Genomic DNA, 14,059 nt, shown 5'->3' on the forward strand with positions numbered 1-14,059 from the left:
CCCATTGAAGTTTTTCCAGGTATATACTCAGGAGAGGAATAGCAGAACTATCTCCTTTTTTTTCCTTTTTTGGAGGACCATTCACACTGATATCCATGGTGTCTATGCTAACTCACATTTCCATAAACAATAGATGATGGATGTGTTTTCTCCACATCCTTGCCAGCATTGAGTTTTCCTTGTCCTGTGTAAAATATATTGTTATTTATCTTTTTTGACCATGTGATGTTTATTTTGTCTTCCAGTGTGAGTTAGTCCATTGCTGAACTGTCTACCCCACTCAAGTCCCACATCCTCGAGGACAGGTAGCAAATCCTATCTATCTCCAGCTCCATAGTGATTTGCCCATGACTTAAAAGATGACTGAGGGGGTTGGGGGTTTAGCTCAGTGGTAGAGCGCTTGCCTAGGCCCTGGGGGAAAAAAAAAGTCGAGGGGGAAAAAAAAGATGATTGATAATGTGCTTTTTGTAACTGACCAAAGGACTGGCTGAGAATTTCTCCAAATGAACAGATAGATGCAGGGCTGATTCATAGGATGCCCACCATGATGCCTATCTGCACTAGACTAGCCAGGGACGTCTTAGTTCTCATATGCTCATTTGATTGGTTTTGTAGACATGGGAGACAGATCATAAGGTTTTTAGATAGTGATTGTTCAAGGCAGCCTCCAAGCCCCTTCCCCATTCCATTTGAAATTAATGTTAGGGTGCCAGGTTCTCCGGAAGGTTATGTTGAGCCTAAAAGAAAGCTCTTCCCTGGCTCCCATAGGAACAGTGGATATGTTCCAGCATGTCACTTTATCTGGCTCTAGATGGTCTTCGGGAATGTGTACTTTGTGAAGACAGATAATGATATTGGGAATAATCTTTTTGGATAATTTTAAAACACCAAGTCCTAGGTTTTTGGCAACTTTATCTCATGTTGTTACTAATTTTATATCAGTCCTTTGTGTTATAGACATTATTGTCACTACTTTAGAGCTGAAGAATGTGAGACATCAACTTTCCTGTCCGTCTCCCAGATCGCACAGCTAAGTAAGCAATGAAGGCGGAATTCAGTTCTGGATCTATTCCCCAACGTATCTTTTTTTTTTTTTCCATCTTTATTAACTTGGGTATTTCTTATTTACATTTCGATTGTTATTCCCTTCCTGGTTTCGGGCCAACATCCCCAACCCCTCCCCTCCCTTCTTTATGGGTGTTCCCTCCCCATCCTCCCCCATTGCCGCCCTCCCTCAACAATCACGTTCACTGGGGTTCAGTCTTGGCAGGATCAAGGGCTTCCCCTTCCACTGGTGCTCTTACTAGGCTATTCATTGCTACCTATGAGGTTGGAGCCCAGGGTCAGTCCATGTATAGTCTTTGGGTAGTGGCTTAGTCCCTGGAAGCTCTGGTTGGTTGGCATTGTTGTACATATGGGGTCTCGAGCCCCTTCAAGCTCTTCCAGTCCTTTCTCTGATTCCTTCAACGGGGGTCCCGTTCTCAGTTCAGTGGTTTGCTGCTGGCATTCACCTATGTATTTGCTGTATTCTGGCTGTGTCTCTCAGGAGAGATCTACATCCGGCTCCTGTCGGCCTGCACTTCTTTGCTTCATCCATCTTATCTAGTTTGGTGGCTGTATATGTATGGGCCACATGTGGGGCAGGCTCTGAATGGGTGTTCCTTCTGCCTCTGTTCTAAACTTTGCCTCCCTATTCCCTCCCAAGGGTATTCTTGTTCCTCTTTTAAAGAAGGAGTGAAGCATTCGCATTTTCGTCATCCTTCTTGGGTTTCATGTGTTCTGTGCATCTAGGGTAATTCGAGCATTTGGGCTAATATCCACTTATCAATGAGTGCATGCCATGTGTGTTTTTCTGTGATTCCCCAACGTATCTTAAGAGAAAAATTCTCAAGACAGACATGACCTTTCTTCCCTAGGTAAAATACAAGTAATCAGAGTTTTAAAATGATGTATGAGATACTTAAAGTATGGTGCTTCTTGATTACTGTTCACTTTTAATCCCTCAAAATTATTGACATAAATGGTAGAAGGGATTTCATGGTATAAAAGTACAATGCCATTATCAACCACAGGTAAAAAATCTTCCACATCTGAGCCCTTGTGACAGAATACAGTTTGGAGGATGCTGACAGATTCCTTGCCTGATAATTGTATAACTAAAGTAAAAGAGGCTCCAAGAGGTCATTAAATTTCTAAAGTCCTAGAAGATGTTGATAACAGAACCAGAGCTTACAATGTGGGTATGCTAAATCATTTTCCGTCTACTAAGTAAGACTGCCAGTATATAAAAATGTGAGCAGGAACTGGAATGTTACTGAAGTCAGGGTTAGATGAAGTGAAAACCTTTTATCTGATCACTTGTCCTCATTAAGGCCAAGGTGAGCTTCAGAAGGGAGAGCTGTGGAATGTTCCAGGCTTCTGTAAAGCTTAGAGGTCTGAGTGACCTAGGCAGGAAGAGGTAGGGGGAGGGTCCATTTTGACTCTTGAGATATGGATGTGACTGCCAAGTGCCCAGAATTATTCAAGAAGGATGTAAGAAATGCCTTCCCCCCTTGAACCTTTGCCCCTGACAAGACTCTTTCCCAGGAACCAGGGCCTTCTCTCCCCCTCTGGCCTTGAAGGGTGAAGGAGGCTGAGGCTTTAGGACAACATGAAGTGCTGGGAGCAGGGCAGATGTTCATGGGCAGAACACAGAAGGGTGAGCCTCCTCCATCACCAAGAAACGAGTGTGGCTTCAGTAAGGGGTTGCAAAATGATATTATAGGGTTAGGGCTAGAACAGGACAAGAGACCAGGGCCAGGCAGGGCCAGGCAGGGCCAGGCAGGGCCAGGCAGGCCCAGGCAGGGCCAGGCAAGGGTGATTCTAGGAGAAGCACTCTAAAGCCAGTTGTGAGTGCAGAATCCCAGAGAAGGCTGTATAGCCTACATGTAGCACCTAACCTAGCTTGGTTGGCCTTTTGTCCTATTAAGTGAGCCATAACCACAGACCACAGTGTTCTAGGTTCTGTGTGAAACTTGCAGTCCACAATTGTGGCTAGACTTCCTGTTTGTGCCTTCAGTCTTGATCAGCATGTGCTCTCTTCATCCTCTCCCTGATATGTCAGCTGCCACTGCTGCACACTCTCTCTTCTCAGGCCCGCGAAAACCCTCCCTCTCTCCCTCCCCTGTGCCCTCCCTCCCTCCCTCCGTCCCTTCTGACAAGGTTTCACTACACAGATCAAGCAGCTTTTGAAATTCAGATTCAAGTGATCTCTTCCCCAGCCTCCCAAGTAGCTCAGATTACAGGTCTGTGTTACCACAACTAGCTCTTGTTTCTTTCTTGATTGGAAGTTTCCCTTTTGCATCTTAGCCCCAAATTGCATCAGATACTACTCCCATGTCTTAAGATTTCTTAAGTGTGTGTGTGTGGGGTGGGGGTGTCTCATGTTTTCCCTTGAACTTAATAAGTAGTTAAGGATGACCTTGAACTCATTGCCTTGTCTTTACAACCCAATGATGGGTTACATATATGCACCATTGTGTGCAGTTTATAGGGTGATAGGACTTAAACACAGGGCTTCATGAAAACTAGGAAAGCACTCTGTCAACTGAGCTACATGCCCTGATGGTGGTGTTTGATTCTTACATATGTGGAACATGATTTGTGATTCTGGTATGCAGTGAGTAGTAGCCAGGCACCCTGATAAACATCCTTCTGTGGCTAAAACCAACAGTAAGAATAAAGAACGATCTTGCACCAAATGTCAGTAGAGCACAAAACGAGAAACCCTGCTATATTCTAAGCTATACATATAAAAGGTAAAACTTGACAACTGCCATGTGCTGTGCATCATGGCATGGAGGAACTTCCAGAAGCAGCTAATCTTCCCTCCTTTCAATTATGGAGGAGTAGGGTCTTGTCATGAGACAGCTATAGTTTGGGCAGGAAGCTACAGAGGTAGATGGGAGGAGGTTCTTACCCTCAAATTTACAACCGACTTTGAAAGAAAGCTTCTTCTCACTGCAACTTTTTACTACCTTAAAAGCGGGGGTGAGGGGTGGGGGGTAGGAGAATGGAGAGCCAGAAAAGGAATAGCATAAAACATTCAATAAAAAAAAAAAAAAAAAAACAAAAAACAAAACAAAAACCACCAAAACGTTTTGATGGGAGAGGGCTGAATCAGTAAAAGGCATTTCTGCAAGATGAGGAGCAAAGCTTGGCTCCATAGCATCCACATAAAAATGCCAAGCATGGTGGGTGGCACATGCATGTAGTCCTAGAGCTGGGGAAGCAATAGCAGGAGGACCTCTGGAACTCTTTGATCAGCTTCTTGCCAAATTAGTAAGCACCGGGTTCAATGAGATACCCTATTTCAAACAATAAGTTAGAGACTTGTGGAAAACAAGCAACATCAATTTCTATCTTCTCCTAGTATGCTCATGCACACACATACGTGTATGCCTGAGTACACACACATGCTGACAAACATGCACACACACACACACACACACACACATACACACCCAAACACTAACATACACATATTACCCTCACCCCCCCACACACACTAAAAAAAATAACTTGTGGGCTGGAGGCTGTGAATCTGATTCTAGACTTGCTTGGCACATACAAGACCTAAGATCAACCCATTGTGTGGTAAAATGTAGTATGGGCAAGAGAGAAACGACTTACATATTCAGTAGGCCATAAAATCCAAAGATTGGGGGGGTGAAGCAACAGCTCAGCAGAAGACCAAGGTTCAGTTCTTAGTCCCACATCAATGTGACTCAAACTGCCTGTAACTCCGGGAGATCCAATGTCCTCTTCTAACCTCTGTGAGTGTATTCATACATACATGCAGGGACATTTTCAAATTGCCAAGTCCCGTGGTTAAGAATCGAAGGTAATAGGTTTCCTTATTTCTATGATTCTTAATCATAATTCTTTGAATGTTTGACTTTTACTGTGTCACCAAGGTACCACACACTCTCAAGGGAAATAAATTCAAAATTTTATTTAAAGTTGATGAAATATTAATTCCCTAAGGGCGTGTCTGTTCTAGAAACCGTCAAATGTGTTTCTCATAGTTCTATGTCAGACCAAACCAGGAAAACCCTTGTCAAGACGTTTAAATGGTTAGCCTAACTTCTTGTCTCCTCTTGCTAGCTTCTTCCACCTGTGTCCCGTTGTATTCAGCATGGAGGAGCAGAATAACTCTGCTGGGAAGGAGCTTCAACACAAGACACGAGCAGAAGTTCCAGGAAAGAAAAGCTGGCAGCCACAGGCCTACACCCTTGGGGCGATTTCCAACTTTGTGTCTACTTTCCTGACCTTTCCTATCTATAAGGTTGTGTTCCGGCAGCAGATCCATGCTGTGGCCGTGTCAGAGGCTGTGAGACAGCTTTGGCACGAAGGCCCTCAGTACTTCTACCGGGGCATCTATCCTCCTCTTCTCTCCAAGACCCTCCAAGGGACTCTGTTGTTTGGCACTTATGATAGTTTGCTGTGCTTTCTCTCCCCTGTTGGGCCACACTCCCTTGGACAGCGCTGGACTGCGGGGCTCATGTCAGGTGTAGTAGAAGCTGTAGCACTTAGCCCCTTTGAGAGAGTACAGAATGTGCTTCAGGATGCTCGAAAGCAAGCTTGCTTCCCTAGCAACTAGCATTCTCAAGGAATTCAATTCTTATGGGCTTTGGGAGGCTGTCACTGGGCTATTATGGGGTTTCTGGCCAGTCCTGGTCAGAAACAGCCTGGGAAGTGCTCTCTATTTCTCCTTCAAGGATCCTATCCAGGACGGCTTGGCAAGGCAAGGCCTGCCCCATTGGGTTCCTGCTTTGGTGTCTGGTAGTGTCAATGGAACCATTACCTGCCTGATTCTGTATCCTCTGATTGTGCTAGTTGCCAATATGCAGTCTCATATTGGCTGGCAGAGAATGCCAAGCCTATGGGCCTCTGCGCAAGATGTGTGGGACACTCGAGGTAGAAAAATCCTGCTGATTTATAGAGGAGGATCCCTGATCATCCTCAGGTCCAGTGTGACGTGGGGCCTCACTACTGCTATTCATGACTTCTTGCAGAAGGCACACACACACCAGAAGGAGACCGGGCCCGAAGCCAAAAATCGTGGCTATGGTAAGCTTTGTTTTAAATCTTTCCTTGTTGGTTGTGTATAGTATATTTCTTTGGCTTGGTTACCTAAAACAACCATTACTTGCAAACTGTCACTGCATGGGAGAAGCTCCTAACTTTTCACCTGTTAGTCACAGACAAAACCTACCAAGTTCCTTGGTCAAGAAAAAAAAGTCTCCCTAGGCTATACACAGCTTCAGTTTCCACAGAACCTGGAGCCTTAAAATAAGCTGTAGCCCAGATTAAACGTCATTTCTTCAAGGTTTCTTTTTGTAAATAAGAGGAAACTTTAAAAGAAGACTCTACTCAGTACCGTGAGTCTGGGGTCCTTCTATGTGTCCCTCTGAGCAAGCTGAGTGAACTCCAAGTTCAACGAACTACACTAGACTTTGAGGACAACTTCAGAGATGCCTATGTTTTACTAACATTTCTCACTGCCTCTACCACAGCCACTCTCACTTCAAGCTGTGGGTCCCATTTTCAGGGTATCTGCTCTGATTAACAACCCTAGATTAGATTCACTTCCACCCATCAGATGCCTGAAGATGCCACTGCTGATGCTAAACATGGGGCTGAGAAAACATTTGGTGCCTGGATAGAAGGAAAAAAGACTTTGAAGCAAGAAATTTAATTTAATTACATGCCAAATAGAGAAAAATATTACTATAGATGGTTTTGGTATTTATCAGTATATATATATATATATATATATATATATATATATATATATATATATATGATTCTGTTGTCTACAAACCATTTAAGTTTTTATAAAAAACCTGGACTTAGCATGAACATATCTCTTCATAATTCATTGCTAATTCTGTTGATGTGAACAGCTCTATAGTGTAATGATCTTAGCCTGCCATTCAAGGCCATTGTCAATATGGACCCCATATAACTTTCTGCACATTTTTTTACCACACATGCATGAACTGCATAAGCCAACCAAACAGTGTTTTTCACTCCCCAGACATTCCATGAACTTACCCAAGGACATACTCTGCCCCACACTGTTCTCTTCATTCTCATTGTCCCCCAATAAAAGGCCTCGAATTTATAAAAGTCCAGCTCCAATCGCACTGTCTAAATGGAGCCACTTCTCTATCGCCCCCCCCCTCAAAACCTGAATGTTGCATTACTTTTGTGATATTCATTTTTTCTCAGCTCATCAACATGCACTGATCCATGTGGCCCCTAATGTTCTCATGTGGCCCCTAATGTTTCTTCTGTTCTTCAATACCTCCCTACTAATCTGTAAACTTCTTGAAAGCTTGGATTCTTGTATGCATTTTCAATCACTCCATTGTGCCTAGGTGCTCAATAAAGTTGGTGAATTATCGAATTGATTATCAAGCTGTGATATGGTCTCTATCCTCAGGGTGCTATCCCTATTACATGAAGATAATGTTACTGACTCATTGTCAATGAGACACATGCCTTTTGGATGTGTTTATTTTCTTTTAATAGTGGATTTAGTTTTGTGCTAATTATGATGCTAATGACAATAACAATGACAATAAAATTATGTTCAACCACAATATTTACTGAGTTTGTGGTATTTACAGCATGCTTGTGATTATAATGTCTTTAGCACCAGAATCACACTGCTCAACTCTCGTGCTTCTTTCAACTCCAGAATTTTGAGTGTTCCTAGGAAGGTATGTGCTGCAGTTCTTGCTTCATACATGGTACCATGATACGTTCTTCTACCCACACCTCCTAACTGAACCAAAATTGTCCTTATAAATGTGCATGTGTGTGCACGTGCACGCACACACACACACACACACACACACACACACACACACACAGTGCACTTTTTGAGACAGAGTCTCTCTGTGTAGCCATTGCTGTCCTATGACTTACTCTATAGGTCAGACTGGCAGCCAGGCAGTGGTAATGCATACTTTTAATCATGGCACTCAGGAGGTAAAGGCAGGCAGATTTCTGAATTCGAGGCCAACCTGGTCTACAGAGTAAGTTCCAGGATAGCCAGGACTACACAGACAAACCCAATCTCAAAAAACCAAAAAACCAAAAACCAAACAAACAAAAAACATAACAAACAAACAAACAAAAGATAGACCAGACTGGCCTTGAACTAAGAGATCCACCTGCTTTTACCTCCCAATGCTGGAATTAAAGGCTACCTACAATGTTTAGCCCATAATTCATTTTCAATGTTCTAGATATGCTATTTATATATTCAAGTTTTTTTTTTAAAGAAATCTTTTATCTCTCTGATAATTCTATAGGGCTGTTGCTCAGTAGCGGAGACTTTATCTAGAATCCTTAAGAACACCCACCATACCACAAAACAAACAGAGGCATAAAATGGGGTTTTTACCAAATTGTTTTTTACCTGGAGTTTCTAGTCCAGGCCAGCCTTGAACTCCATATTGACAAGGATGACCTTATACTTCTGGTCTTCCTGCCTTCCACCTCTCTCTCCCAAATTTTGGGGTTGCAGGTGTGCACCATCATGTCCCATTTGTGTGGCGCTGGAGCTCAAACCCAGGCAGAGCCTTGTATATGCTTGGCAAGCACTTTAACTGCCAACAGCTCCAACGCCACTTGCCAAATACATGAAATGAAAATTCACCTGACACGTTTTAAGACTCATTTGTAGTAGTTTAAATTTATGCTAATTGCTTTATACATAAGCTTTAAATATGAGTGTTGAAATTTGAAGTTATGAAATTACAAAGATGTACAACCAAAGCATGGCACAATTTATATTTTTGTTCCAAAAATTGGATCATATAAAAACCTAAGGAATACTATAAAATTACGTAGATCTATCATTTTTCCAATTACATCTTCTGAGTAATGATAATAAAATTATGTTCAACCACAATATTTACCAAGTTTGTGGTATGTAAAGCATCTTGTGATTATAATGTCTTTAGCTCAATAAAGTTTCTAGTTAAGACTGCAATTATCGGGGAGTGACTTTAAATGTCAACATTAATATTTCATTGTGATGATAATCTAGTCGTTTTTATTATATTTAAAAAATTACTTTCTGGACTTGAGATCAACAAAATGAGGAGCTAATGAACATCTCTATTGGTTTAAAGACATATTAAATCTAAAGTTTTGTTATTTTTTAAATGTGTAGCCCAGGCTGGCCTCGAACTCGTGATCCTCCTGCCTCTGCCTCCTTCAGCAAATCCTACCGGCGTGCACCACCACAACCGGCTAAGTCTAAAGTTTAACATCAACACATAAACGTAGGCAAAGGTATACACAATATGATTCAGCCATAAAGAACTACATACAGGTTTCGGTGGGATATTTTTTGAAGAATGCAATTACTGGTCTGTTGGGTGTGCATACTTTCAATATAACTAAAAATGCTGCCAAACATTTTTAACAACCTGCAAAAATTTCTACAAATTCACAGCTCCTGTCGCTCCACCTGCAGGCCAACACTTCACATTACCTGACATTTTTTTTACCTATTATTATTTACCCAGTGGCAGTAAATGAAGTCTCCTGCTTTGATTTTTCTGATCATTAATAATGTTGAACATATTTCCATATGCCTGTTGGACATTAGGATCTCTTCTTTTGTAAAATCATTTATTCAAGACATTTGCTGGTTTTCCTGTTGAATTTTGTTACTTTTTCAAACTTATTTACGGGAGTTATTGATTCTAACTTCAGTCCTTTGTTCTCTTTACAGTAAGTGTCTCTGTGTTCTGAGGAGAAATTATTTTTTGAATATATAGCCTTGTTTTTCATTTCACATTTATTTCTTCAAATATATTTGAAGTTAATTTTGTGTAAAATGTGAGAATAGTGGCTGGAGATAGGGTGTTTTCCTAGCATGTGCAAGGCCCTAGGTTCAACCCTAGCATGTAAATGCTATGAGGCTAGAAGTTCACTTTCATCTTTTCTCAATAAATATCCAGTTATCCTAATATCATTTGTTGACAAACCCTTTTCTCCATATTCATTTATGACAAAATTCTATCAAATATGAAGCATTTATATATCCTTGAGTCATCTGTAGAGCTGCTCTGTTCCACTGTTTTCCATGTCTAAGTTTGTGCCATCATACCATCGCTATATATTCTATCTCCATAAACAAGTCTTGGCGCAAGTAGGGAAAGGATGGAGGAAGAGAGTACTGGAATCAGAATGGGGGACTTCTCTGGGATGAGCTGGAACTTAGGGCTTTGGAAACTCCAGGGGATCTATGAGGGTGACCCTAGCTAAGTCTCCTTGCAGTGGAGAATATGGACCCTGAGTTGGCCATCTCCTGTAACCAGATAAGACTTCAACGGGGGATTGGGACACTGTAGCCACAAAACTTATATCTGCAATTTTGTCCTGCCTACAAGATGTTACAGGGGTAAAAAGATGGGGCGGGTTTTGAGAAGGGCCAATCAATGACCGAGATCAGGGCATGTGGGGGGAACTACACTGGCACTATTAATGATATTCTGCTATATTTGCAGACCAGAGCTTAGCCTAACTGTCATCAGAGGCTTCATCCAACAACTGATGGAAACAGATGCAGAGACTCACAGCCAAACATTAGTCAGAGCTTGGAAAATCCTGCTGAAGATGGGGAGGAAGGATTGTAGGAGCCAGAGGGGTCAAGGATACCACAAGAAAACCTACAGAACCAACTAACCTGGGCCCATAGGTGCTCACAATGAGGTGCCAACCAGAGAGAATGCATGGGATGGACCTAAACCCTTTGCCCATATGTAGTAGTTGTGCAGCTTCATGTGAGAGTCCTAAAGAAGAAGCAGGGGCTGTCTCTGACTCTGTTGCCTGCCTTTGGATCCCTTTCTCCTAAATGAGCTGTCTTGTCTAGCCTCAATAAGAGTGAATGCACCCAATTTTACTACAACTCGCTATGCCAAGGCAGACTGCTATCCATGAGAAGCCTCCCATTTTCTGAAGAGAAATGGAGGAGGAGTGGATGTGGGGAGTGTTAGGGGAAGGACTGGGAGGAGAAGATGGAGGAGAAACTGGGGTCGAAATGTAAAGTAAGTAAATAAACTAATGTTTTAAAAGATAATCAGAAGACTTTTACAGGAACGAGGACCTATTTCTCAAGGTATAATTTAAAATGTGTTAATTGCTACAATTTAAAGTTTATGTACTGTTTAAATGAAAATAAAGTAAAATCGGAATCATAAAAAGAGGAAAAAGTATTGGGATCAAAAGAGAAAGTCTTCTCACATTATTCTTGTTCCCTCAGAGTTTAAGTGTTCTTGTCACCGTCTACAAGAACAATAGATTTCACTTATTTCGCATCTCAATGTGACCACATTCACTGTTTTGCACCAAAAGAAAAAATAAAGGAGCGAATGCAACATAAAGTAAAGCAGTAGGTTTAGGTACAAGAAAGTAGTGGTAATTCTGAAGATTCTGCTGCCTTTATAGAAAATAAAACATCTTCTGTCTTGTTGTTGTAATTTTATAAAAATAAAACGGTAATGTTGGTCTTTTACCCTGCTAGGTCCTACACCTCAGTGCCCCAGATATCTGCTGGATATCTTGGCGGAAACACAGCCCAGCACACACTTTCTTACACTGAGACTCTCATAAAAGAACACACCACACACAATAATCTTAGATCCAATTGGTGAGATATAATTGCCCCTTACACATACAAAGCCCAGTACCATCCATCCCTTGCCCTTTTATTTGCCAGGTCTCCAGCTTCTCCTTCTCCCACAACGACTCCTTGCTTCTCCTCTCTCTCTCTCTTTTCTTTACTCACTCTCCCAACTATATCAACTCTTCCATGCTTCAGTTTCTCCTTCTCTTACAACGACTCCTAGCTTCTCCCCTCTCTCCATCTCCTGTCTCCTCTAACTCTTCTCAGTTCCCCATCGTGTCTCTAAACTGTCCCCTTTTCCACCTATCTTCATTTCTCCTCTCCCTCACTCTCTCAACTGTTCCATCCTTTCCCCCCCTGCTCAGGTTCCACTGGCTCAACTGTCGCCAACTGTCCTCTCTCAACCTATTCTCTGAATCTAATCCCCCTCTCGCTCCTGACTCCTCCCTCTGCCCAAATCTAGTGCTCTTGCCTTTATTCCACAAATTCAGAGAGAACTCCAAGGCAAACCACAACACTGTCTGAGTGAGGTTTTCTCATCCCTTGGGGTTACTCGTTGAAAAATATGACCCTAGGAAATAGTCAAGGTAAAAAGTCAACAGTGCCCTATGTTTTTGGCATTTACAATGCTTTAGTCAGTGTTTCTAGTGTTGTGATGAAAAGAAACACTATGACCAGAAAGCAACTTGGGGAGGAAAGGGTTTATTCAGTTTACACTTTCCACATTTTGTTCATTACCAAAGGAAGTCAGGGCAGGAACCTGGAGGCAGGAGCTATGGAGCCATGGAGGGTGCTGCTTACTGGCTTACTTGCCCTGCTTTCTTAGAGAACCCAGAATCATCAGCCCAAGGATAGCACTATCCATTGGATGGCATCACCCACGATGGCCTGGGCACCCATTCATCAATTACTAATTGAGAGAATGCCTTATAGTTGGATCTCATGGAAGCATTTCAACTGGGAGGCTCTTCTTCTCTGATGACTCTAGCTTGTGTCAAGTTGACAGGGAGGTAGCTAGTATAAAGAATAATAAGAAGGGCTGGAGAGATGGCTCAATGGTTAAGAGAACTGGCTGCTCTTCCAAAGGTCATGAGTTCAATTCTCAGCAGCCACATGGTGGCTCACAACCATCTGCAATGGGATCTAATGCCCTTGTTTGGTGTGTCAAGGACAGCAGTGTATTCATATGCATGAAATAAATAAATAAATAAATAAATAAATAAATAAATAAATAAATAAATCTTTTAAAAAAAGAATAATAAGTGACAAGGATGCTTGGTGGCCACAGTAGGCTGCCATTCTCCGCAATACTATCAGCAACAGATTTTCAGTATTGTGGTGCTGTTTTCCAAACGTTGAGTTTTACTGCTTACTATTATTATTATTGTCTTTTCTGTTGGTTGAGGATTTTATGTCTGTGTATGATGTGTTTTGAACAAAGACACAATCCCATTCTCTCTTTTCTGATTCCTCTTCTATTCTCATTACAATGATTAACCCCTTATTTCATGTATCTTCTTCTTCCATTTAGTGCTGACAGTATGTGCATGGGAGTAGGGCCATCTGCTGGAACATGGGTAGCCTCTCAAGGACCTCATCTTTGAAGAAAACTGACTTTCCCTTTCCCAACAACCATCAACTGTTAGTAATTCTCAGCTAGAGGCAGGACTTCTTGTGCTCCCCTATTTATTTATTTATTTGTTTGTTTGTTTGTTTCATGTATGTGGGCACAATGTTGCTGTCTTCAGACACACCAGAAGAGGGCATTGGATGCCCATTACGGATGGTTGTGAGCCACCATGTGGGTGCTGGGAATTGAACTCAGAACCTCTGGAAGAGCAGTCAGTGCTCTTAACCACTGAGCCATCTCTCCAGCCCCGCTCCTTACTCTTCTATGCTGGGATATTGTCTGATTTAATTTTGATCAGGTCATGTACCTGTAATCACAACTGTTCAGAAAACATGGTAGTAATCCATTGCCTCTAGCTCTTAAAATCTTTCTGTCCCTCTTCTGGGATAATCCCTAAGCCTTGGGGGGAGGTAACTTCAGTCTACATAGTTTTTGTCTTCTGTTTCTTGCACGTCAAACAAAGTACTAGGTGAAAAGTAGTGTCAGCAGATTGTCTTGTGGTTATTCTAAACTAATTGTTCTCCTGGTCAATGGCACAAAAAGTCTAAAGTGTCACATGATTATATAGGAAATGTTCAGGAGTCAGGAGTGGATGGCCCTGAACCACTGGCTTCACATCTGTACTATGAACTGGCCAGAGATTAGAACACAGGCTACTGAGCATAGGTTCAAAACCACTGGTCATTATAGTATGGTCCTTTCCCAAGGCTTCATTTAAAAGCAAAAACAAAACC

At 42.0% G+C, this 14,059-nt stretch overlaps 1 protein-coding gene across 1 annotated transcript in view; it reads left to right on the plus strand.

The window, feature by feature from the left end:
* The first annotated feature begins 965 nt into the window (after window positions 1-965).
* Window positions 966-14,059, plus strand: part of Slc25a53 (solute carrier family 25 member 53) — a 13,660-nt gene continuing 566 nt past the window's right edge. The window contains 4 exon segments of the mRNA XM_032889448.1: window positions 966-1,034; window positions 5,146-5,637; window positions 5,639-6,111; window positions 13,227-13,234. Of these exon segments, the coding sequence (XP_032745339.1) occupies window positions 5,177-5,637; window positions 5,639-6,111; window positions 13,227-13,234 (942 nt within the window). The 5' untranslated portion in view covers window positions 966-1,034; window positions 5,146-5,176.

The sequence above is a fragment of the Rattus rattus genome, chromosome X (assembly GCF_011064425.1).
Source record: "Rattus rattus isolate New Zealand chromosome X, Rrattus_CSIRO_v1, whole genome shotgun sequence".
Classification (NCBI taxonomy): Eukaryota; Metazoa; Chordata; class Mammalia; order Rodentia; family Muridae; genus Rattus; species Rattus rattus.